This window comes from Rhinolophus sinicus, chromosome 9 (genome assembly GCF_057876585.1).
Source record: "Rhinolophus sinicus isolate RSI-liver-muscle chromosome 9, RSI-T2T, whole genome shotgun sequence".
NCBI classification, from domain to species: Eukaryota; Metazoa; Chordata; class Mammalia; order Chiroptera; family Rhinolophidae; genus Rhinolophus; species Rhinolophus sinicus.
Window position 1 is genome coordinate 22,360,259 of NC_142509.1, and position 26,021 is coordinate 22,386,279.

Genomic DNA, 26,021 nt, shown 5'->3' on the forward strand with positions numbered 1-26,021 from the left:
TACCATTTAACTTGTTTTAATGTTTCTTCACAAATGGTGAAAAATACTAAAGTACAGACAAGGAATAATCATAATGCTGTGGCCAACATTATAAATATGGAATTATAAATTTAAAACATTTTCTGGTTTAAAAAATAAATCTGGTAGTCAATGCAGCTCCGCGGGGTCTCTGCGTCTAGTAGGGCCGGTCTCTGCGCTCCTGCCGGTGCTCGCCTCTGCCAAGGCGAAAGGAAAAAGGGGCGATGAGTAAATGGGGAAAGGCCGGCAGGAAGCCCTCCCACAGGCCTGAGCCCGATCACAGGCGGGAAGGGGCTGAGCCTCGGCGCGCCCAGCAGCCCACAGCCGCTTTTCACCACCACATACTTATCCATTTTTCCAGGGCCTCCACGCCCGCCTCTTCTTCCTCCCATCTGTTCCATCAAAGGTCCAGGGGGACCTCCAGGGCCACCTCGTCTTCCTCCACCAAAGCCACCTCGGTCCATGCCCCGGCCGCCACGGAAGCCACCTCTGTCTCCACCACGGCCACCTCTGAACATTCCACCGGGACCACCCCGGTCCATGAGGCCACCTCTTCCTCCCCGCATGCCGCCAGGGCCACCTCTGCCTCGGTCACCACCTAAGGGGAAGGACAGGAGAGGCCAGGTCAGTGGCCAGACAGAATGGGCGGAGGCAAGGCCCTGTGGCCAGGCCTCAGAGCCTGCCCTCCCAGAGCAGAAACACAGTAGGTCCTTCACTTGGTCCGAACAGCTGGGTCACCACTTACAAGTGGTGATGGGGCTTAAAGAGCCCCAGTGCGGGGCCGCACTTACTGAAACCACTGACCTGCTTCTCAGCGGTTGGCAGCTGTAGTTACCAAGCCCGCCGATTTAGTAAGAGGTTTAGTGCCAAGAAGCTGAAGGGGTGCTCACAAAACCTGTACGTACCCGGGGGTGGGAAGGGCGGCGGGAGGAAGCCTTCAGGCTTCGGGGCCTTACACTGGTTGCATTCTGTCCTCCAGGCGAAGTTCTGGTTCCCACACCCCCTGCACAAAATTACATCACAACAAATCACCAAGGAAGGAAGCTGAACAAGCCAAGGCGACACAGGAGCAGGCACACACTCACTCCATCGCCACAAACACTGGATCCTGGTTCAACATTAAGAGGATCTGTCCACGCAAAATGGCTTCAGAGCCACAGCCTAAGGCAGCAAACGCACTCACTGGACCAGTGTTTAATCCAGCAAAACGTCTGTACAACCACGTGTATGTGGACCCTAGAGTCCAGGGGACCTTCTTTAGAAGGTTCTGAGGACGCTGGTGAATGAGTGATTAACCACTCCCCGCCCCCCCCGCCCCCCCCAACAGAGCTCATCTAAACAGAGAGAATCCAGCACTTCTCTCCAGAATGGGATGTAGGGTGACTTCATTAGAAGGCTATCAATTTGCCAAAAGTACATACGGATTGGGGCACTGCCAGTCTCCAGCTCGGTGCTGGACATTTCCTCCTCCGGAGGGGTTCCCTCGGGAACCCCGGGGTCCTCTGGGGGGGAAGCCTCCTCTGTCTCCTCCACGGCCTCCCATGCGACCCATGGGTCCCCCAGGACCTCCTGGGCCCCCTGGACCTGCAATAAGAAAGAGCAATCACCTTTTTATAGCACCTAATTTGCTACTGGGAAATACTGGGGGTGCAAAAAAAATGTATACACATGACCTGTACTCCTCTTTTGTTACTAGTAGATAGTGAGTCTTGCAGTAGTTTTTTCCTTTCTTAAAATAGGTGTACATTTTTTTGGCACCCTCTGTATATACCACTAAGGGAATTCATATAGAGCTCATAGCTGTCATTGTCCCATCACCTGCCCTACATTTCCACAGGCCCAGGACCTAGCTCTGTGCTTCTCACGTACAGCTGCCCCTTGAACAACATGGGTTTGAACTACGTGGTTGGGAATCCATGTATGTGGAGGGCCACCTTAAGTTATATGCAGATTTTCGACTGCAAGGGGCGCTGGCACCCCTAACCCCTGTATTGTTTATGGGTCAAGTATATTATCAGTTAGTTCCCACAGTACAAGGGCAGGTGTTCCCATGTAGATGAAGGGACCAAAGCAGAAAAAACAGCAGCAGCCCCACGGCTGACACCAGGCAGAGTGTTCCACAGGGATTCCAGCCTCCCTGACCAATCAAGCTGTTCTTCGCTTCCTTTTACTTCCACAAACTTTTACCGCCAAGCATTCAGTACTTTCGTATTGACTCTACATCCCTCTTTAGTGTTTCTAATGGGCTTGCTTCACCCTAGAATCAAGTTTCTCAAAGACAAGTGTAGTAAAAAATGTTCGAAACAGCACGGAAGTACGTCAGGGCAGGTGTGCATGGCCTACCTCCACGGAGCGGCGGCGGCATCCCCCTGCCTTCGCGCCCGGGCGGCATCCCGCCCCGCATGCTGTTCATCGGGGGCTTCTTCCGAGCAAGAGAAACTTTAAGTTTGCTCCCTTGAAAATCTTTCCCTGGAAAAAGACAACAGAATACCAGTTACTTCCAGCCTCCTTGCCCGAGGGACTAGGCAAGGCTAGAGCACGCCCTCCTCACCAATCCCACGGCTCCGGCTGCGTTAGTGTGCCCGCCCCGTCTTCTCTTAGAGCTTTACTGGCAAGGCCAGAAAAAGCCTTCAGAAGACACTAAAAACCTCTCCATCCTAAAGAGGAAGTAAGCTGGGGGGAGGCGCAGTGTGCACTGCACCCTTGTCCAGCGTAGGGTGAGAAGCAGGGACAGGAAGAAGATCAAGTGGCCGAGAGACAAGAGCCCAGACTTGTCCTCTGACACTTTCGAGTTGGTTTTGTCAAGGCCGTATCCACATAAACTCAAATGTATGCTGGAGAAGCTGTTGGTGGTTTTTGGGTACCTTCTGGTATTTGTGCTTAGAGAAGCATTTACAACTTTAAGCAAGGTCATCTGTAGTAACGATGACTGAAACTAAGGGACCTCTGAATCTAGACTGTGACTGGGCCTCACGTGGCTGATGGGAGCCAGGCCAGCAGCATCCGAACAGCCATCAGTGCTGCCCCAGGAACAGACCAACAGTCTTCCGGCTCCTATAGCTTTCTTTCTTTTTTAATATATTTTTTTAAATTTATTGGGGTGACAATTGTTAGTAAAATCACATAGGTTTCAGGTGTACAATTCTGTATTACATCATCTATAAATCCCACTGTGTGTTCACCACCCAACCTATAGCTTTCAAGGAGCTCCTTCCTGCCATGCCCGCTAGTCACGCACAGGAGAAAGTGTATCTGTCCCTTGTCCCTAGAACCACTACAGAGTATGAGGTTCTAACAGTTAAATACACCAGCAAGATCCTCTTTAGCCCAAGCTGACACGTGCACACTCCTGACCAAGCCCCCCGTGCCCCCGAGGAGCCAGGTAAGAACGCCCGTGCGCACACACTGTTACTCCGGGCGCCTACCGTCAAACCACTCCACCGCGGCCTTGGCAGTCGGCGGGTCTTCATAGGACACTGTCGCATCGCCTTTGGGCTTTCCTGTCTCCTTGTCCAAGTAGATATGGATCATGGGTTGTCCGGTTCTCTTGTTCATCTAGGTGTAAAATTGCACGGTTAGGCATTAAGCAGAATATACTCGTTTTGGGGAACAAGAAGTCCACGTGAAATTCAGAGAAGTCCCTCAAACTGTCAAAAGCAGTAATTTTTCAGACACACATTTGGTAAGATATTAATTTATCTGAGTACTGGCATTATGGGTGAATCATTTCCTAAACTGCTACAAAAATATGTACTTAGATGATTTTTTCCCTCTTAGATGCATCATACGAACCAAAATAGGCCCAAAGTTCCAAAACATGTAAGTGAACAGCACGGGCCCCCCTCCTTCCCTAGCCATTTCCTCCTGGTGTCCTTGTACCTGTTCCAGCAGTTTCCATGCCACACTACAGGCGCCCAGTGGGAGCACCCACCTCTTAGGAGGCAGTCAGGCTTTGATGTTATCACGTAAGACACTTCCATCAAGTAAAAATTACCCTTAAGTCCTTAAGTCCAGTCCACAGGGCTGTGAGCGCGCTACAAAGGACTGCTGATGGAGTCTACCACAGCCAGCTCTTCCTCCAGAACTAGAACAGATCACTAGTTTTTCAGCTGAACACCAGATGCAGCTGGCTTGAATTCAGGAGCCACATCGCTCAAGAATATGGGGGGTGGGGGTGGTGTGTGTGTGTGTGTGTGTTTCCAGGACCCATCAGCTCCAAGTCAAGTAGTTGTTTCAATCTAATTGTGGAGGGCACAGCTCACAGTGGCCCATGTGGGGTTCGAACCAGCAATTTTGTTGTTAAGAGCACTGCGCTCTAACAACTGAGCTAACTGGCTGCCTCCCATGTGTGTGTTTTGCATTAAATGTACATATAGATTAGATCAAAGTCTAATCTATCCATATTTGTTTATACATCCAGTGATATTTGAGAGCATGTGATTATAGGGCTTTAAAAAAAGAGCAATGGTTATAATATTTATGTATTCATACCTATGTTTTTATATAAGGGACATATAAAGACTGAAAGGAAATATGGCAAAATAGTGGTATGAAGGATGGGATATGTATTTTAAAAATCTCTTTTATAAGAATTAAATAAATTGAGACATACAATGTTCATAGAAAAAAGACCAATGTTATAAAAATGTCAATTCCCAAATTGTCTTACAGAGTCAGTCAACACCCAATTAGGGTTTTTAAGCAACCTCATAAACTCGTTCTAAAATGTGTACAGAAGAGCAGGAATAAACAGCAACACATTCTTAATGAGTGAAACAGAAGAATCTGCCTTACTAGGTATCAAGACTTAGCATAAAGACACAGTAATTAACTGTGCTGTTAATACAGGATCATACAAATTAACCAAAGATCAGCATTCAAGGAACATAAAAGAATTACATGCAAATGAACAAATGACAACTAACCCAATGAAAAATGAGTACAAGACACAAACAGGCATTTCACAGAAGACAATGGGCAATTATAACATAATTAGCAACCAGGGAAAAGCAAATGTAAAAGTCACATTTCCAGTTTCTTCTATCAGATTAGCAAGTTAAAAGCCACGATTCCCAGGAGTGGTAAGGATGTGGTGAATGTGGTGCTATCAGAAGACTGATGGGTGGCTAAGTGGTCAGCCACACCATTACCTTGTGAAGTTAAACACACACACATCTCAAGAACCAGCAATTTTACGCCTGGGTAGAACTGATTCATTATTCGTGGATTCAACATTTGCAAATTTACCTACTTGATAAAATTTATTTGTAATTCCAAAATCAACACTAGTGGTACTTTTGTGGTTATTTGCAGACACACAGAGCAGCAAAAAACTTTTAAGTTGCCTAATGCACACATGTTTACCCAGCTGAGGTCACACAAGATGACACTCTGCCCTCTCGTTCCTGCTCTCTGGAGATGACCAGAGGCGGCTAGTTGGGTAAATCTGAATACCAGCCCAGGCATTGAACACTCCTGAGCTCCCTTTCCTTCTTGTAAAATAAAAAGAATCTACCTGATGAGTTGTTTTTAGCATTTCGGATTAGAATCTACGTGAGATATGTGCGTATATATGCACACACACTTCCCCTACGAGCAGTGGTTCAGTGTTCACTAATTCAGTGTTTGTAGTGACTTGACAGAACTTAACTACCGGAAAAACAAGAATCAACTACACATACTAGAGAAACGCATGCAAAAGAACGCTCAGTGCAGCCTGGCTTATTACTAACAACAACCCATCTGTCTATAAGAGAATGTATGAGTAATGAGCGATGTATTTATAAATGAAATACAGAATTCCCAAACTTTTGAGCATCTGACCTATGGACACCCCCCAACTCCCCATCTAACTAACAACCCTACCATCATTCCAGTAGCTCAGACCACAACTTTCTAGTCACACCAGCTTCCTTGAGCTTGCCAGGCAAACTCCTGCTCAAGGACCTCTGCCTTGCTAGTCTCTCCATTATTCTGAAATATCCTCCCCACTCCGATGTGTATGGGCCCATTCCTCATTTTATCCCTGCCCTTATGCTGCATTTGTTTTCCTCCATAACACTTACCACCACTGAACACACGATAGTCCGTTTTAGCTATATGCTCCCTGCTATATGTAGATTCCACGGGTTCTTACCTGTTTCTTTCTGGTATATTCCCAGAATAGTACTGCCTTATAGTAGTGTTTAATAAACATTCTTCAAAGTTATGTGAAAACAAAAATTGTTGGGGATATTATAAAAAGAAGAAGGGGAATAAAATTCAGGATGGGAGTGGGGAGAAGGGATAAAATTAGGAAGAGAACTACACCAGGTATTTCAGAGGTACTCATAAAATGACTGAGTTATCAAGTACACTTAAACCACATTTAGCACTTTTACTAAAAGTGGCTTTTTTTTGGTTTTGTTTTGTTTTTTGGTATTTTAAGGAGCAAACCGTAATACATCCAGAATGAAAAGTCAGGCAACTTCAGAAACTACTTTCAACATCAATTTAGTCTCTTGAAAATGCCCTGTGGTCAGATGATCTGCCAGATTGCATGGTTATGCTTGTACGTACCTTAACTACTCCACACTGCTTAAAGAAGTCTGCCAGATCATCCAGAGTCACACTGTCATTTAATCCTTGCACATAAATCGCACAGTTGTCAGAGTCTTCATCTGGATCAACAGGTGGGCCTTCCAGAGAAAAGACGACAGAAGCGAGTTACTGTCATGAATCTCTAGGGACTTATTAACCAACTGGTCCCTGCTGCCCACTGGTACTCATCACAACGCTAAGAGAATCGCCGACCAGAAGAAGAAAGCCAGAAGACTTCTGGTTTACTTTAAGGCTATTGTAAGTAGATGCTCTTCAAGGGAGCCCCAGACTGCCCTTGATAGCAAGCGTATCCCACTCATCTGTCAGGCTGCTGAACTCTAGCACACACTCGTTTCTGTGCTACTTGTTTATAAAACACGTGGTAAAATACAAGAATTCAAAATTACCTAGATCAAGATCTGGTCCTTCGTCCATGGGTCCTGCCAACCAGGAAAAGAGCATATAAAATATTATTAGTGCACGTCTTGCAAGCTACAAACCTTACAAACACACATAACTATCTACTACACCACCATTTGATGGGGCTTCATTAAATTCAAAATGACCTGCACTGCTAAAATGGAGCAGTGCCCCTTTAACATTTGTGAAAAGTTTGCTAGGGTTTGCTTTTTCTTTGCTGGTTTACTTTTAAACCATTAACCAAATTCACTCTCAATGCTTATGTGCCAGATTAGTGTTAAATTTAAGTCAAAATTTTTCCTCCACATAAACCAAATTTAAAAAATGTACGCTCCCCCATATTACAGAAGCAGTTGCTCAATACTTCAAGTTACCCTTTGTTTCGTAACCATAGGTTAACCTTATTACCCCTAAGACAATGCCGGCAGTACCCATTAGTCTCTTTTGTATAGATCATTTTTAAACCGCTTATGAAACTAATAACAAATTATAGTTTTCTAAAAACTGACTGTATTTTTTTAAACACTATCCATGGTAATACTCAAAAACTTACCACCAGGCTTATTGAAGCCACCTCGCTCTCCAGCGCTGCTGGGGGGATAAACGAAGAAATGAAGGCCTTTCCCTTTAAAAGCCAGTACCGCTCTGAGCCTTGGGGGGGCTCGTGGGGAAGAAGGGCACTGGCTAAACACATCTCCAAACAATGCATCTCTCTCATCTTGTCACTATGCCTTTCTTCAGGGCAGCTTGCTCAAATTTCCTTTATATACAACCTTGCTTGTCTGATCGTACACACCAGTATGGTTGGTTCCTTTCATTTCGGGGGCTGGTATTAATAGTGCAATACTTGGCAAATGAGGGGGAAAAATAGATCCCAAACACCCATCCCATCAGCTGAAAAACAAAGAGAGCTTGGTGTAGAGGAGTAACAAGCTGGGCAACTGCTGTGACGAGCCTGTCCATGTTCATAAAGGTGCACCCTCAACTTCTCCCAGGGGAGAGCCCAGTGAGGCCCTGGGCTTCCTAACAAGGCACAGTATAATAAAGCAGGAGACAACCACATTAAATGCCTACAACACACATCAGAGGACGCATCCAGCCAATCTTCAGCATAAAGCCATACATTTCAAGGCACTAATGAATGTAACAATCACTGTGAAAGGAGAATTTACAACCAATACCAAGGCTCAATGGACTGGGGGTGCAACTTTATAGACATATCAGTTGAGAATGACAATGGAGTATAAAATTACTGCCTTATATTATTTTAAAGGGGGAGGGAATATGAATTGGGCCTTTTTGTTTTCTTCTTCGTTAAAATTAAACAAAGGCAGCTCCTCAGTGGGAGGCCCTGAACTTCTTCTAACCAGTATTGCACTTTAATACCTGAATATACAATTTCAAGCTGTTGCATGCAGCTTTGTTTCCTTTTTAAAAGTACACACCATAAAATGTTCTCTTTCTTTAAACACAAAAGTTTACACTTTAATGTTACACAATTCTAGAGTATTATTATACCTCCTCTGATTTATTACCAAACAACAAGTATGCAGTTACCAAAGTTACAGAAGGATTCCATTTATACAATGAATACATTTTGTTAAAAATATTCTATGTATATTTTTCCTCTCCATATGGACACGTGTCTAGTCCCACTTTTCATTATGCTGCCGGCTGAGTACTGGGCTGAGTACTGAGTACGGGTACTTTTTAAGTATTGAAGTGTATACAAGGCTCTCACTTTGTAACCTGTAGCATATAAATGCGACAAAGCATGTTAAAAAGTTTCCACGTTTAACAGCCAATGAAAATATCAAAATACTGAGGCAATGAAAAAGGGCATGTTAACAACATTGAGTGCCTTACCTGCAGAAGACACTGAAAACCATCACCACACCACAATAAAAAAGAGGAGGGGGGAACGCCCCGTCCTATCCCCAAAGGATCCAACTGACTGCTTCACAGTCTGTTGAAAAACCTATGGGGAAAGCCATGATTTTTTTCCTATGGCTCCAGGAGAGACTTCTCATCCAGAAAGAGGGGACCCCCTCTACTAGCAACGTCTAGCAAAATCATAAGATTTATTACTTCTGGAGTATCAAATGAATAAATTTGAAATTGGTTCTGTGATTGAAAAATACTAAGACTTCTAGGTGATTGGAGACGTGATGATAGTAATTTCAAGTGTCTATGTCTATTTTAAAACATCCATAAAGAAGTGAAACCTTTATAATGGAATGACGTTCTCCAAATTAGAAGATTGATTTTACTCTATACCAAATTATTTATAAATTTTTGCACGTTGTAAAATGAGTTTCTTCCAATAAAGATTTCACTGAACACTTCTAAGTTATGCAGAATATGCAAAACAGTATTTTCAATCAGTATCTTTCAACAGTAAATAGATTTGCTAACATAAAAGATTAAATTTTTTAAATCTAATTTTGAAGTCCACCTCTATAAAAAAGAAATCTAAATTCAATTTTTCCTTGAATCAACAGTGGCACCAAATACAATTCACATTTAATCTAACATTCTGCATAACTTTTTACTAGTTTGTATCGGGACAGAACACACACAGAACTAAGCCTTCTGATCATGTTAACCACCAACATTATCCCTCACCTTCATCAAAGTACAAATACCAGAAAGGAAAGAGGGGATGGGAGAAGGGAGGGGAAGGGCAGGTACAGATAGCAAGGTTATGTTATTAATCTAAACAAAATTTTCTAAACCAGATTGTGCCATCAATCAAAATGGTCAAACCGATTTAGACTTCTCAAAATCTCCAATAAGGAGTAATCCTATAATTATATACATTTCTCTGCAAAAAGCTATTGGATTTTTCTTGTACGAGGTATACCTCAGGTCATAGTTCAAAGGTTATGGGACCAAGATCTTCAACATAATGTTCAACAGTTCGAAGTACAAACAGAAGTTGGGGACAAACATTGTGGAAAACAGCTGCATTCCTTTTCTGCAGTATATACACCAGGTATTTCAAGACAACCATTTAGAGGCAATTAGTTAAAAACCTAGGATTGTTAGATGGGTTGTGTGTGTTCCATCCCAAACCTATTACCCCACAGAGGCTTTTGACCTCTGGAAACCATGAAGGGAACTGAAAGCTCTAGTTTCAAAACGATTCTTTGTTCTCCCCAACCCAACCACGTAGATTGGCAGGGAAAAAAGCAAACTGCCACTTAATATGTGCCATAAAGATGACATTTCCATGTTTTAGAAGTGGCTTGGGCTCAACAGATTGTCCATGGAAATGCAGAAATAAATTTCTTATGTCTTTCAGTCCCTTTTTTCCAATGAAAATCCTACGGATGAAACAAAATTAGGTAAAAGGAGAAAAGGTTTGCTCTTACCCCATTCCACCGCGTCCTCCTCCCCGCCCACCTCTGCTCATGCCTCCACGATCAAATCCCCCTCTTCCCCTGCCCCGGTTATCAGGGCCACTCATGCTCCGGTTCTCTCCTGGTCCGGAAAATCCTCCAGACTCCTGCCCATAAACACCCATGCTACTGGGGTGGTCCTGTCGGAATGAACCTGAGGAAAGAGTCACATCTGTAAGCCATGGACGAGCATTTACACCACTGCCTGTTGTACTTGCTCCTGGAATCACAATTCTCAACTGCAAGGCACTAACCAAGGCACCATCTTCTTTACACTTGATAAAGCACCCCTCATCAGCAGGCTCTTTTAAGTTCAACAAAAACTGCTGGTTCGTCAAGGCTGAAGTAACCTTATCTAGTTAGTTTAGAATAAACCACTCCCAAACAAACATCCCTATGGCTCAGAGTTTACAGGATTCTGTAGTCTAAGAGGTCTCCAAAAGCTGCTGCTTTAAACTACCCTGAACAAACAAAAACAGAGCCAGGGTTCTTAGGGCTTTAGCAAGTTGCTAAGGGTTGGGCTCCATCAAGTAGCACTACTCACTTCAGTCGTAACGAAATATGCCCATGAATGGAATTTAATTAAAAAACAACAATCCGTGTAGAGATTAAACTGTGAAGACAGTTTTTGATTACTTCTCCACGTAAATAAAACTAACTATTCTGTAGAAATATATATTTTTTTGTTTTATGGATATAAACAAACAAAATCAAAACATAGCTTTCATTTGACTATCAAAATCGCAGGAGTCTTTAATAACTACTTGCTCTCTCTCAGCGAGTTGGTGTGGGCAGGCCATAAGGAATGCCGGCCTCACTCAGTGCATAAAACCTTCCCAAATAGAGTGGGGATGGCAGTGCAAAACATTTTCTCTAGTCAGTTACAAACTTTCTTTTTGCAAGGTGCACTAATAACAATTAAATTGGAGAAAAACACTGAAGGCTTTATTGGGACATCCAAGCTATTAGCTAGGATGCTATGCCCTAAAGTCCTAAGGTAAACAATGGTAACGAGCATCTCCCCCTGTTCAAAAACTCCAAACATAACCATTCTTATTTGGTTTTCTCTCTTAGCAACTCACTCTGCTGCCCGTAGCTGCTGCTCTGTTGGCTATATTGACTTGGAGCCTGGCTGTAGGATCCAGTTTGGGGGGGGTAACTAGTGGGCGGCTGCTGCCCATAGCTGCTTTGTTGCCCATAGCTACTCTGCTGTCCATAGCTGCTCGGCTGCCCATAGGTGTTCTGCTGAGAGTAACTGCTCTGATCATAACTAGTCGGCTGTGTAGAGGAATAGCTGAAAGAAAAAGAAAAAAAGCTTTTTAGGAAAGAGAGGCTTATTTCTTGAAGCCCCCCTAGATACAAGAGACATTCATAGCATGTGATATAGAAACCCTTAAAAATTCAGTTACTTTCTACATATTAACAGTTTGAACTTAAAACAAGCAGGTATTTTTATATTCAGAACAATAAAGCTTTAAATGGGAGGGAAGAGGTAATTATTAAAAACAACCAATCTGTACAATGTGCAACCCTTAGAGAACCTCCGCTTTTACCTCCTACCCCATTAAAACAAGTTATTTTCAACTAAATTCAAGGCAAATTTGGGCGTTCCTGTATTAAGAATACGCATATGTGCATTCAGGGAAGGCTATCCCAATGAAACAAGCATTGAGAAAAAGGAGGAAGAATTAAGTGTGCCATTCAGTTCTCTGTCGACCTCCAATAATTCCCTAGAATAATGACAAAGATTTTTCTGAAGGTACCAGGCCATTTGTACCAATGGCAATTTTCTCCTGAAGATTTGCCTACGTTTCAAATTACTTCACTATATATATTATAGTTTCAAACTTTCAGACATGCCAATCAATCAGCTATGACATCTGGGCATTAATAAAGAAAAGATGTATAAGAAAACTTCACAATCAAGGCACTGTAGGAAAATGAATATTAGTTTGGTAGTCATCTTTCAATATGTCAACTACATGGCAGGGAAACTAAACAAAGACATTCTTACATAGAAATAAAGCTTTAAAGAACTGGTATTAAACTCCAGATGAACCACAATTGAAAAACATAGTTTAAAGTACAATTACACTAAGATTCTAGCACCATATTCCTCACCACAGCTGTTATGGATTCAACGGCCTCTCTTCCCCAAGTGCACTTACTGTTCAACCGCCCCCCCCATTAATTGCTCTGAGCGTAGTAACAGGTATGGCCCTACAGGTAGGCCCGGCTCTGTGGAAGAACTGCTGACGTCCTACCCACTGCTGCTCCAGGCTGCAGAGAGACACCCACCCAAGTCAGCTAGCTGTATTTGCTCTGAAACTTGTTTATGTGTTGCACTTTAATGTGTAAGCCAATGAAATGAGTGCAAAAAAGGGAGCTGTTAACATTTTAGGACAATTAATTTGAAATAATTCAGACAATTCATTTGAAAACTAGCTTCAAATTAAATGTGAATGAGACAACTTGTAGTTCTTCCCATAACTGGACAATGCAGCCGCTGGGGTGGTTAACGTTAAGAAAGACTGCAGAACAAAAAAACCCATCCTCAAAAGAAAAGGCCCTGGCTCAACTGTTAAAAGACTAGTGTATGAATGGACCTCTGAATTAAGTTAAATACAAAATGCTTAAGATGAAGTTTTTTAAAAATAATACCCAGCACTTTCACATACTTTTGTTTCTCATTCATCTGAATTAACTGAGAGCGCAAAATTAAAGAACCCAGAGTGGAAAAAATTGTTTTTGTTTGTATTTAGAGAGGAATTACTGACTGCTAGGTACTGCTACGGGAACCTAGGACTGAGGTTTTAATGTAACAATATGTGGTCAGGCTTATACTGGGAGTCAGATGACATATTTTACCAGAGGAAACAGAAGCAAGCTGGTCAATGGCCTGAAAAAAAGTGTTTTGTTATTCTTCTAGCTCAGCCACCCAGAACGAAGAGACTGACCTGGTGGGAGGGTAGGATGGTGGTGCCGTGACTGGCTGCATGGGGTAGCTCCCAGGGACTTGAGGATAGCTGTAGTTACTCTGTCCATAGCCCAGGCTGGGCTGGTTGTAACCCCCTGTGCTAGATTGAGGTTGACTAGTTTCAGCGGGTTTGTTACCATCCTGTGGTCTAAAAGGAGAAATAAAAAAGTGAGACTTTATTCTCAAACACAGACTCTTGGGTAAGAACTTTATAATCTATGAGCAATATGCAATGGTAGGACTGAGCTAGGAAATAAATACAACTGAGAAATGAACTACATCATACCCAGTGTTGGGCCACTGTATTTACTGGAAGAAAACACTAAGGAAGGAGGTGAACTAATCACATCCACAGAAGAGACATCAACATGCTCCTTTTGTTTCGTACTAACAGCTATAAAAGGCAGTTACAATATTTTGTGTTACCAATTTAAATGATCTGAGAGGGGAGGTGGTTTGTTAGAGAAGAAAATGCTATTTCTTAGAAAGGACTGAAGACAAACTTGAATAATAATACAAGTTTTAGTTTAGAGTAACATTTATGTTAAATCCATGGCATTTATAAATTTGGACTATCTGTGGGTTTATTTTTCTCACTTATTAATATTAGAGCAGATCTAAGAAAATGTTCCCGAACTTGGACTGCTATAGCTTAATCTAACTTTGCCTCCAAGTCTCCACGATGGAGATTACCATTGCGGAGCAGAGACTGCTCAGATGAACTGGGAAATATCCTTAAGTGATGAAAATCAATCCCAAGGCAAAAACCAGTGGTATTATTACCTCTTTGTCCTAACAGTTTGCAACAGGGCTGTAGCAAAGTGAGCCTGAGCTGTTTTAAGCAAAGCCCCAAGAATCAGCAGGCGGACCAGAAAAGATGGGGAAGTACTGGTTTCTATAAAGAGCTGAAATGGGTCACAAACTGCCCCCCTTCCAGGGGAAAAGGGCGTGGTTGTCACTAATCACAAGACAGCATTTTAAAGTGGTAAACACTGAAAATTAAAAAAAAGGGAACCAAAAAGGATGACTTATTAAAAAACCAATTAATATATAAAACCCTCCAGCTATGGCTTGGATATCTTGTTGCAATGGAGCACCAAATGGGACTTCAAACATGTGCCAACACTCGGAAATGCCCAGGTCAATGGAAATGGGGTCCTACAGTAATTAGTTTACCTAACTATCACACAGGCTGTCTAGCAAATTTAAACTATCAAGTAGCTCTGATTACTCACTGTGCATTTTAGAAGTAATTTCATGAGTGTTTTCCAGAGCTAATTTCTTACCTCTACAGCAGACAAAAAGTCTAGGTTACAAGTTGATCTCTTGTTTATTCCCTAAAAAGTCTTCTTTCAAATCAGAATTTCAATGTTCCTTCAAGACTGTATGCAGAAGCCACCTAAGTGCATTGCCTAAAGCAAAGACCTGAAATCTTCTGTTAAGTAATAATTAATACTGTTTACCTGCTAACAAGTATCGTGGAGTATAAACTTTGCCCAAATAGTCACCCCATAGCAGGGTACTCAGTTAAGAATTTATACTTGCTGTCACATTGAGATTACCAAGCCACTACATAATACAGAGAAAAAAATCACGTCAATGCCTTAAGCTGAGACACCAATGTTTGACTTCCAGATATGGACATATCCTTTACTGACAAATGGATTACATGACAATTTCTTGAATCACGTGATGCTATACCCCACCTCACCCCACCCCCCACATTGCGAACTACTGTTTTTCCCAACCAGAAGGCTGTCACCCATTTATAGGGCAAATAAAACCAAAGAAAAAAGCATCAAAAGTACAGTTCTATCAGTTATTCTGTTGTGAGGGAAACCACACAAAGTTCTCGTGGGTTTAGAAAAGTAAATGTAATAGCCTCCTCCTAGCCCCCAAAGTCACTCTTCTGAAACCAGACAACCCATTTAATGACACTCCTTCTTTTGATCCCTGGACGGCACCACTCCTCTACTAAATAGACAGTTACGTGTGGTGTGTTCTACTGTATTACTGTAACGAGTATAAGAACACCTGAGAGTGTTTGATGGTGCGAGCAACCAGTGAAAAGAAACTCAATCATGGATTCCCTAAGTGTGCAAAGTTGTTCTCCCTCCTGAGGCTGATGCACTGTCGAGTTAGGAGTGGGTGAGTGTGGCCTTACCTTGCAGGTGCAGTGGCTGCCGGCTGTTGACCATAAGCTGGGTAAGCAGGCTGAGTGCCATACGCAGACTGAGCTGCATAGGAGGCCTGGGTGGTGGTGACCGTGGCAGTGGTGGTGTCGTAAGCACCAGTGCCGTACCCCTGGACAGGCTGACTGTATGCCTGGGGGGCAGCTGGAGTAGTATAACCTGGAACAAAGGAGGGCAACGTCAGATTTCTGGCTCCTCCGAGATCTGCCTCGACACTCGTTATCAGAACAATTGTAAACCACCTACTTGCAACCACCATATTTAATCCCATGAAATAGTTCCCCTTCGGTAAGAGTAACAATAAACCAGTATTTAAAACCTAAGTTCTCTGAATGTACCGAGTCTTCAGTAAAGCACTGTCTCTTCTGCTTTAAAACCACACCAAACAGAAAGGAGGGGACATAGTACAGAAAAGTGTTGGTATACAAAACAGGGTTCCTCTGCACCCCTTCTTCTGGGCAAGGATTCAATAAGAGAAAAGTCTGCTTTTTGCTAGTTCTACACTGGTTTTGCTAGCATACCTCTTCACAGGTTACTCAACTATCTACTTAAGTACCCCAAAAACCTCTCAAGCAGGAATAAAATGTCCTAGAAAGTAAAAGGCAAATGACATAGCATCCTAAGATAGCTATAAAATAAAGATCCAGGTACCAGTTTTAGCATTAAAATCTGTAATCTGGAATTACTTGCTTTCAGTCCCAAGCACTGTATCACAGGCAATTCACATTTAAGGAAAACTGGAAATTCCAGAGAACATGTGTTTAATTTTTAGTGGGAGATGTTAACGAATGAACACTTCTAAGAACTGCTAATTTTGTTTCAGGTAAAACAACTAAAAAAACGCTTGTTACCACACTAAGATTTGAAATAGCATATGAGTTATAAAGATACACTATAAATTATATTTGCTTAAGTATAGCCAACAAAGGAAATCCTGTATTTACTTTGTTTTTGGTAAATAATTCAAAATTAAACTCAATACTCCAAAAATAGACCTTTAAAAGGTAAATGTTTTTCACGTAATAAAACTGAGAGTCTAGGCTGGTCATCCAGTGAACCCCCTCCCTTCCTCTCTTATTTACCCACCACAAGCAAAAAGGTCATTTTCCTGCTTACCATTATTGGAGGTAGACGCTAGGGCCTCCCTATTTCCCTAACCAAGTGTCACAGAGACCTGCTCTCACAGACTGAGATAGGTTCTCTCACTAGTTCCTGCCTCTGCCAGATCTCATGCACTTTCATCTGGATCTTGGGCTTGAAGTGTGACACCCCCACCCCCCCCAATCTGCAGCTGCTTACTTGAGTCCCTTCCTCTGGGAGATGTTATAACCTTTTCTGGTGCTAGGCTCTCCTTCCTCCAACTTCTCATGGGCAACAAGCACAAGTAAGCCATGTTTTAAAAAGCTGGGTTTGGCTGTCAGCATTTATACCCATCAAAGAAATATCCAAATCTCCCTAATGTAAAAAAGTTTGAGCACTAAAAACAAATCTTGAATTAAGACTGCTCAGTTTAGTTATGGTTTAGGACCTTAAACTTCAGTTAGAATAAAGTGTCCTCACTATACAAACAACTTACTAGCTAAAAATAAATACCAACTTCCCTTTGTACAATTTAAAGTGACACCTTTTGTAGCAGAGTACAATAACTTTATTCTCCATCCCATTTTGGGAAAATTCTGAAATTAATTATACACAAAGACAGTTAATTTCCTTCTCAAAACGGCTGGGTTGAAATGTATTTGTGAAAGTATTATTTCACAAAACAGGGAGCCTCAAGCCATGAAGTTTTTTGAGTTGGTATTGTTTATCTGAATTTATTTAAAAGTTCTTTGCACAGTCCTAATGTCAATCATATAAAGAGCTCATTTGTTTAAATTTAACTGGAATCTAATTCCACCTACCCTATTACTCCCACACACATCCCCCCCTACATGACAGGCCATCTTTAAGATTTACAAGAGCAATTAAAACAAAAAAACCAAAACAACAACAAAAACAAAGCTGATCAGGGAAATAATTCATGTCACAAAACTAGGTAGCAACAGTTAGAACCTTGTAGTGCTACAGATGACATCTATAGACACTGGGTTAATTAATAATCTTTTAATTAACCTGTAGTACCAACACAAGCAGCCAAGCAAAATGAGCAAAAATTAACAGAGCAAAATGATTTAATGACAATAAAAAAAAAGGCCAACAGCAAAAAGACAACACGTCTATGTGCTGACAACTTTAAGAAAAAGGTACTAAAAAACATTACATACATCAACCAAAATATTTGTTCAGCTTGAACAGTAAACTTTAAGATTTCTATTCCAATTAATGAATTGAGGTTTATATAGTCCATTTCGCGTGAAACTTAATTTTTAAAAATTCTACAAGAGAAAAATGTGTTTTAATACATTCCTTCCAATAATTATCCAATGATTTTTACATGTAAAGGCAACACGAGGCAAGGATAAAAGTAGTATCTGTGCTCAAACCTATTTACTACCTATTAAGGCCCTACTTAGTTTGGTCCATCCCCAGTTTGCTCACCAGGTTTAAATTTGGTTCCTACACTCTAAAGGTTCATGGGAGAATTAAGGGATGTGAAGCGTCCTCCATAAAGTCTATACAATAATCATTCCTTATTATTATTAAGCACAATCTCTAGCTCATCAAAGCGACTAATTTCTGTTATTAGAATGTCCTATACTTTTGGTGCCCAGTCATAACAGGACTTTTTCAATCAATGACAATGTGAATACATGGCTCTAGAGAGCCTGGAAGACCACTGCATTTCCTCTAACTGACTTTATCATGTCCCTATAAAATGATCTAGGGTCTCCAAAACCTAGATCTAAGTGGCATTATTTATTTTCAAATGATGCTTGTTTTTAAAAAATGGCTGAAGGTGGTCAAAAGATACAAAATTCCAGTTATAAAATAAATAAGCCATGGGGATGTAACATACAGCATAGTAATCACAGTCGATAACATTGTATTATATATAGTCGTCCCTCAGTTATCTGTGGGGGACTGGTTCCAGGACCCCGAGGATACCAAAATCCAAGGACGCTCCAGTCCTTTATATAAAATGAAGAACCGCATATGTATTTGAAAGATGCTAAGATCAGAGATCTTAAAAGTTCTCATCACACAAAAAAATTTGTAACGGGGTAATGATAGATTAACTAGCCTTACTGTGGCGGTCATTTCACAATACCGTACATACAAATATCAAGTCATTATGTTGTACACTTGAAACTGTTATATGTCAATTGTATCTCAATAAATAACGTAATAGCTTGACTACATAAAGTTCAACCCACAATTTCAATACCCCATACTAAAAATCCAAACTGCATAGTCTTAGTTCCAGCTTTTCCTAAAGTTGTAACTGTCACCAACAGAAAGTTTAAACGTTTCTCAACCTATTCAAGACATGTATTAGATAGATTAGGAAGTACTTCCCATCAAAAATCCAGGACATTGTCACTCAATACGTGAAATTACAAATAGGTTTCCCCCTACTAAAGACTGATAAGACTGTATGTAACTTGGGGAAACGGAAAATAGTTTGAAAATAAAGAGTTTTTACATCTGAGACTTTTGTATTAAATATTCTTTAGTGATAATAAAGATGAGAGTGGGGAGAAGGAAGGGATCCTAAAATGTTACACAGTACTAAACATAAAATTATTGTAAATGTTTCACATGTTCCACTCTCAACTCCATTATACAGGATACGACTGTACCCCAGGATACAATTTATTCTAATCTTAGAATAGCTTACTATTTATTTTTTAGCTCCTGGGAATGCTGTCATACATATAAGACATACTATGGACTAAAATAATTCATTAACACTTAAACAGAAAATAAAATGTCTGGACTGGAAACCAACAAACAGACAAACATAATTAACATGCAGGGTGGCAGTCTGCTCCTCTAAATAAATCTAATCATGCAATCTGTCCTTCAGGGAATATGGGGAAATCAGCTGGGGTGTAGTCATCCGAAATACCTTTGGGAAGGTTAACAACTATTATTAAGGTTTGACACAAGATAATGTAAAATAAAAGAAAAACCTTTCCCAAAATCACATAAAGAAAAAGACATGGATCTGCAAATGGCACCTGAAGCAGTTTTCCATTAGCACCTTGTGTGTGATGTTGGAAAATTCGAGGGTTAAACGAATGAAAACACCTAAAGGGTTAACATTACAGGGTTAAACAAGATGGAAAGCATTTCCCATGCAAGAATGAGCAGTATAGTCAAACCTGTACTGGTCCCTTCTACTGTGGAAAGCACAAAACAAAAAGTAGAGGGTACACTATCAGATGAAGCAAACATGTGAAAATCAGTTTGATTTTTAAGCAGCTCGGTTTAAGAAGGCTCATTCTTACCCAGCATTAGCATTAGCATAATCTTTTATATATTCTCTATTTTGTCGTGAGATTATTCAATACACTGTATAAAATAGTTAAAAAGGAAAACTTCTTTTCTCCCTTGGAATTTATTCCACCCACATTCTATTAGCAATCCCTCAAGGAGAATATAAAGAAAAGGGAAAGGAAGAAAAGGAAAACAAAGCTCCTTCTAAGAATAAAGGATGCCCAGATGCCAAGATAACGGACCAGAATATACACCACAGAGCACAAGTCACAAGCTTCTTAGCAAACAGCCTAGTTGATGTGACCCAAAAGTACGTCCCAGGCAGGCCTTACCTGTGGGAGGCTGTCCGTAAGAAGTTGCATAGGCCGTCTGCCCATAGGTCGCAGTGGTCTGAGCCTGGGAATAGCTGACGTCAGTGGGCTGTCCATAGGTTCCATAACTTTGTTGCCCATATGCCTGCTCAAAGAAAATGGATGCAAGAACTTCACATATGAACCTTGTATTAAGCAAAAAAAGACTGACTTACTTCTACGTTTCTAAATTGGAGAATCAAAAACACTGCTTTCAATTTTTTTCCAATTAGTTGATATTCAACATTTTATTAGTTTCAGGTGTACAGAATAGTGGTTAGATAGTCATGTAATTTACAAAGTAAGCCCCCGGACTGGTCTAGTACCCACCTGGCACTATACACAGTAATTACAATATTACTGACTATATTCCCTATGCTGTACTTTACATTCCTGTGACTGTTTTGTAACTACCAATTTGTACTTCTTAATCCCTTGGTCCTTTTCACCCCGACCCCCAAACCTCCTCCCCACCTGGCAACCATCAGTTTGTTCTCTATATCAATGAGTCTGCTTCTCTTGTTTGTTCATTTATGTTGTTGTTTAGATTCCACTCATAAATGAGATCAGTCTTTCTGTCTCACTTATTTCACTTAGCATAATACCCTCTAGGTCCATCCCTGCCGTCGCATCATGTAAAAAGATTTAAAAAAACTGACAAGTAATCATAGTATTATGAATATTTGTTTTCCCATACCTATTCACTCATATTTTTGTAAACTTAACTACAAAAAAGTTCCTGAGATAACTGGGCAAAATCGCACTTAATTATACAGATTAACAAGACAGTCTCAAGGGATGAACAATAAAGGAACAGGTGTATTAATTGCCAGCACTAAGCATAGGTAGCAGTTTTACTAGAAACAAATGTTAGGAAGACAAGAATAAAAAAAGGAAAAGAAAAATGTGGCTGAAACCTGTCAGACAATTTTGAAAACCAAATTTTCAGCACGTCAAAGATTTAAAAAAACTTATCAAAAAAAAACTAGAACACCGCATGTCTCAAGGTTAGCACATCAACAGCACTGTCTTTTGAACCTGGCAAGGAATGAGGTATTCTTTCAGATATTAGCATAATCATATCCTAGATCTGACCAGTTACGGAAGATCTGCCAAAGACATCATATTCTGAATTTCAGGTGATCTTGAGAACACGAGGAGGCTGATTTCTAGAATCTGTTGGCCTAGGCTTTTAAACAGACTCGTGGACTGGAGCCCTCAGAAGCTCCTTAGCTGGGCAGCCATTAGAACTTACTGTTTGACCACTGGCAAATGCCTCAAAATCTATGCATTGCATTTTTTTCTCCCATTTGCAAAATGTCATAATATCACCTTCCTCTGAAGAACTGCTGTATGATTAAGTTAAATAAATTTAAACAATAAAATACACAGAAGGACCAAGCATAGAGCAGGGCACCTAAGTTGAGAAATGATACTAAAAGGTACAGAGAGCTAGCAACTCCCAATGTGGGGATGGTATCATTTATAATGGCATTCCCACTGTGAAAATTTTAAATGACTGGTTATTTTATGATTACAAGCACATTACACTTTTCTATTACCTAATTTCTGAAAAGTATTCATTGTTTTAATGGCTGATAGAAGCACTTTACTTGGGGAGGAAGCTGCATATTATTATCAAGATTACCTGGGTGGTCTGTGCATATCCTTGAGTGGGCTGGGCGGTGTACGCACTGTAGCTGTAAGAGAAATTAAATGCAAGAACTGAATATGGAACATTCAGATTCCACTACTAAATCCTCTACAACTACAGCAGGCTCTGTCCTGACATTAACCAGTTACACACAAAACACTTGTAAAAGACTGACTTACCCCTGCTGGGCTGCAGCTTGGCTGTAGGTACTGTAATCTAAAGACAAGGAGAAAAAATAGTGTGAAGTCAGCAAAGACAAGGGAAAAAAGGGGGGAGGAATTCAGATGGCAAGAAGGTAAATTTTTACTATTCAGAGAGGACCTACAGGCCACACAGGTCCAAATGAGTACCTCTTATTTCTCCACACCAAACCAAAAAATCAGTCTAAGCCAGTTAAACTCAGAAAAGTGCCAGCTAATGAGTTCAAGACCAGCCGATTTGGCAGAGATACTTTGCATGTTCCCATGACCATGAACCCCCCCCCCCCCCCCCGCCCTAACCACAGGCTGTCATTTCAAATACATGATCATTCTAAGACCAACAGAAAACAAGACAAACCAACAGGATCAGAAGTTTTATCTTCATATAAAAAGGAGGCAAGCAACATGACAAAATGTAGGTTGAAACATCAATTCAACAATGTTGAAGGTCAGGCTGGTTACATTAGTAGCTATATCTCTTCCAAAGCTAGTTTTCCTATTGCTCCCTCACTTTAGTAAGCTAGACCAACCTTAATGCACTAGGACTATGAAATGGAATGGCAGAAAACCAGAGAACAGTCATCTCAATCCAGTGTTTTAAAGGGTTTGCTCACAGCTATCAGTGCTACATCTGTACAATAACTCAAAAGTTAGAAAGCTGTAACTCCCAGTGAAGCAGAGTTAAGGCAGAATCCTTAATTAATTGGCAGAGAAAGCAATCTTTTTGGGAATAATTTGTTTTCTGGCAACACCATCTTTTTAAAACTTAAAATGATTTCAACTTTTAAAAAAATGCTACAATTTTTCTTCCCCTTCTTTTTCTAAGTAAAACTTTCTATAATTTTCCTAAGAGATTTGCAACATGTAGCAAAAGGGACTAAAAATTCTGGTCCAGTGAGGTGTCTACAAGTAGTGAAAACAGAAAACAAAATGGTTAAGAAGTTCTCACAGCACTCGAATTAAATGTAAGAGTATACACATATAAAGTTAATTATTTAAAAAAATTTTGTCCAATTCTTTGCTCTCCACAAGAATACATATCTGTCAGAAGACAATACCTCCATTAGGGCCAAACAAAAGTGTCCTTTCTGTTCCATTTAGAAAGTAGAACTTCATCTGAAAGCAAGTTTGACATCTCAGCTCTTCATGGAGGGGTTTCCACCCACCCCCATCAAAGGCCTGCCTGAACTCATCTCTTGCAGTTGACTCAACTTTCTTTCCTCTGTACACCCTTAATTCAGAACCCTGAATCAACATTATTAAATCAACTGCCCAAAGGCTATGAATTGATTTGTTCAAAGACAACCTTATAGCATTTGAAAGTTAAACGTTAAGGCATTTTCAATGGCACTACAAACCATGGTCTCTTTATGTGGCAAATAAAAAGTAAATGCAAATCACTTATTCCATGTGGTATTCACAAAATACAACAAGGAAGCATTGAAAATTGATAGTTTAACCTACATTTTGAGGTTTCTGCTTGAGAAATGATTCTAAATCATGACATCTAAGTTCAATGTTTGCAAGAGGACTTTTATACAAGAACGGTTATGTAAAACATAAAACTGGCAAAGCTGATATGGAACAACCAATGTCCTCAATCAACATGAAACCAGATGCTTTAGCCCCACATCGGTGGGCTATGGAAGGTAGCCAATTTGTTTTAGGAGAACTTATGTTATCTACTTACAGCACACAATTATATGGCCTCAAAAATGCTCTTGTCACACTGGTCAGATTATTTAGCGATCACTGTTTTGCTTTTAACCCCCAAATGTGCAGTTGAAGACTTTACTGAAAATGGGCAGATTGGGGGCGAGGGCTGTGATCCAGGTGGGCCTTTAGAGTGCTGGCAATGTCTGAATGCAGTTACTCGGGGGCTGCATTTTAATTTGTTAAAGTGGACATATCCTGTACTTTAGGTACTTTTCTATATAGATGCACATGAGGAGGAAAGACATTTAACACTACCCAAGGTAATGGGGCTTTTAGATACTTTAGGGCAGTCACTATACAAACTGGAGATTTAGAACTTCACACTACATAAAAAGTGAAAGTCAGTATGAGGCAATTTTGTGGGAGCCAAAAATGCTTTGCTGTTAAGGTCAAAAGGGCTTTAAAAGCTCTTAAAAGGTGTAGCCTAGCTCCTTTATTTTGAAGGAAAGGAAACCAAAGTTCAGATAACTTATATAGCCCCGCTGGGTCACTTCTACATAAACTGCAGCTGTAATACTAATATAGCATATAGTACCCAGAGGTTAGCAGTAAACAGAGTCTAAGCAAGGTAGACAAAAAATTGGGATATCCAGCCACAAAAATTTTAACACACACATTTTGACTGCCCAAACTTTAACAGGGGAGAAGAGGAAGGTGGAATGGGCTGAGGAAATCACTTTCCACCAGGATGTCTTGAACTGTGATATTTCAGAGTCCTTTCTTCTAGGGACACTCTGTACCCTGGCACCAACAACCAGCATTTACCTGCTTACTGACCACACAGTTGGAGAAGAGCTCCGTCTAACCTCTCCTCCTACTGCTTCTAAGGCCTAGACTTAGGCCGCCTAAGAATAAGCCCCGAGGGAAAATGCCCCACCCTACCAATAACCAGGTTAGTGCGGGAACAGGCGGCAAAGTGCAGGTGATGTTTAGGCTACACTCCTAAATACTCCTCGCAGGCAGGCCCACCCTAGACAGCACATTAACAGCTCCCACTCCGAGCTTTCTTTCCAAGTCCACTCCGCGCCTCCTTCCCTCTCTACCGGCTTAACCTAGGCAAGTGCAAGTGTGAGACGACTGCTTAAGCATAAGTACAAGTGCCCACCCGGGCCTTTTGTTTCTCTTAGGCCAGAAACTAGAGATTTCTTTCGGTAGGGATTTCTGGCCTCGCGATCCGGGCTGGTCTCATTATACAATGAGATCTCTCGGCGTTTGATGAAAAATAGCCCTGGGAAGCCACTTAATTGCTTTTTGGGGCGGGATGGAGGTGGGATTAATAATGGTGAAAACGAAGAAGCCCGAGGGAACAGCCGATTGGGGAGATTTTAAGGGGGGGGAGTACATCCCTTGTAAGCCCAGTCGGGCAGAAATTTGGCTTGGGGCTGGAACCCGCCGAAAGGGGCAGCCTAGGCGGCACCGGACGCCCCAGCAGACCAGGCCTTAAGGATGACGGGGCTCCTGCTCATAGGTCGGCGCCCCTCGGCTCACAAATCCGCGATGGCTTTTTTTATTTGCTTTCTCCCCAAGCTTTCCGGTGAAATAGAGTCTCCTTCGGGTTTGGGCCGTCTCTCTGTAAGTGGGGGTGGGGAAGTCGGAAGGGCAGCAGGCTCACGACTTCTGGAACCATCGTCCGGCCCCCCCACCTCCGGTTTTGGGGTGCCCGGCTCGAGGCCGGACCGAGCGCCATCACCGGCGGAGCCCTGAAGGCCGCAGGCCCCGCCCACGTGGCGGGAGGCCGGGCGCGCGGGGCCTGACGGCCGCCACACAATGGAGGCCACCGCAGGCCCCGCGCGCCCCTGCCGCCGCGAGCCCCCCGTACGGCGGGGGCGCTGGAAGGTTCCAGAGCCGGCCTACCCCGTGGGGGAGGGGAGGGGAACGCGGGCCCTCGAGCTCGTCGGGCCCCGGCGGGTATCTCACACACTTCTCAGTAACTCCACTCCGTTGTCCCGGCCACCCCCAGAGACGAGCTGTCCCGATTTAGGAGTCCCGGCCATCGCCGGCGCGGTCGCATTTCTACCACACTCACCCGTGGACGCCATTTTCTCTCCTTCCTTCTCGTTCTCTCAACGTCCGTCTCCCTCTCGCTTTCCCTCTAGGCGCCGCACTGCGCAGGCGCGAAATCCGCAACCTCGGG

General features: G+C 41.9%; 1 protein-coding gene across 4 annotated transcripts; it reads right to left on the bottom strand.

Moving 5' to 3' along the window:
- Positions 1-26,016, bottom strand: EWSR1 (EWS RNA binding protein 1). Of its 4 annotated transcripts, none has more exons than XM_019743046.3 (18): positions 25,914-26,016; positions 22,151-22,187; positions 21,966-22,017; positions 20,300-20,423; positions 19,853-19,870; positions 15,560-15,746; positions 13,376-13,543; positions 11,501-11,712; positions 10,392-10,572; positions 7,571-7,605; positions 7,005-7,037; positions 6,577-6,695; positions 3,444-3,573; positions 2,362-2,487; positions 1,440-1,602; positions 924-1,021; positions 364-616; positions 1-215 (listed from the first exon to the last, which is right to left on the bottom strand). In XM_019743046.3, exons 1-18 carry the CDS (start codon positions 25,924-25,926, stop codon positions 176-178), a joined length of 1,989 nt encoding a protein of 662 aa, XP_019598605.1. In that variant the 5' UTR covers positions 25,927-26,016; the 3' UTR covers positions 1-175. The 4 variants fall into 4 exon arrangements, with proteins under 4 accessions (XP_019598605.1, XP_019598604.1, XP_019598607.1 ...); XM_019743045.3 differs by having other exon boundaries at positions 7,571-7,608; XM_019743048.3 differs by lacking the exon at positions 19,853-19,870.
- Between the last annotated feature and the right edge of the window lie 5 nt (positions 26,017-26,021).

What these genes read in the sequence shown, in the direction of transcription:
- EWSR1 (XM_019743045.3), bottom strand. An exon ending in GGAGGACGCGGTGGAATGGG is followed by an intron (nt 7,609 to 10,391) that starts GTAAGAGCAAAC and finishes TTATCCCCCCAG; the next exon opens with CAGCGCTGGAGAGCGAGGTG. An exon ending in GCCGCCGCCGCTCCGTGGAG is followed by an intron (nt 1,603 to 2,361) that starts GTAGGCCATGCA and finishes TTCTTATTGCAG; the next exon opens with GTCCAGGGGGCCCAGGAGGT.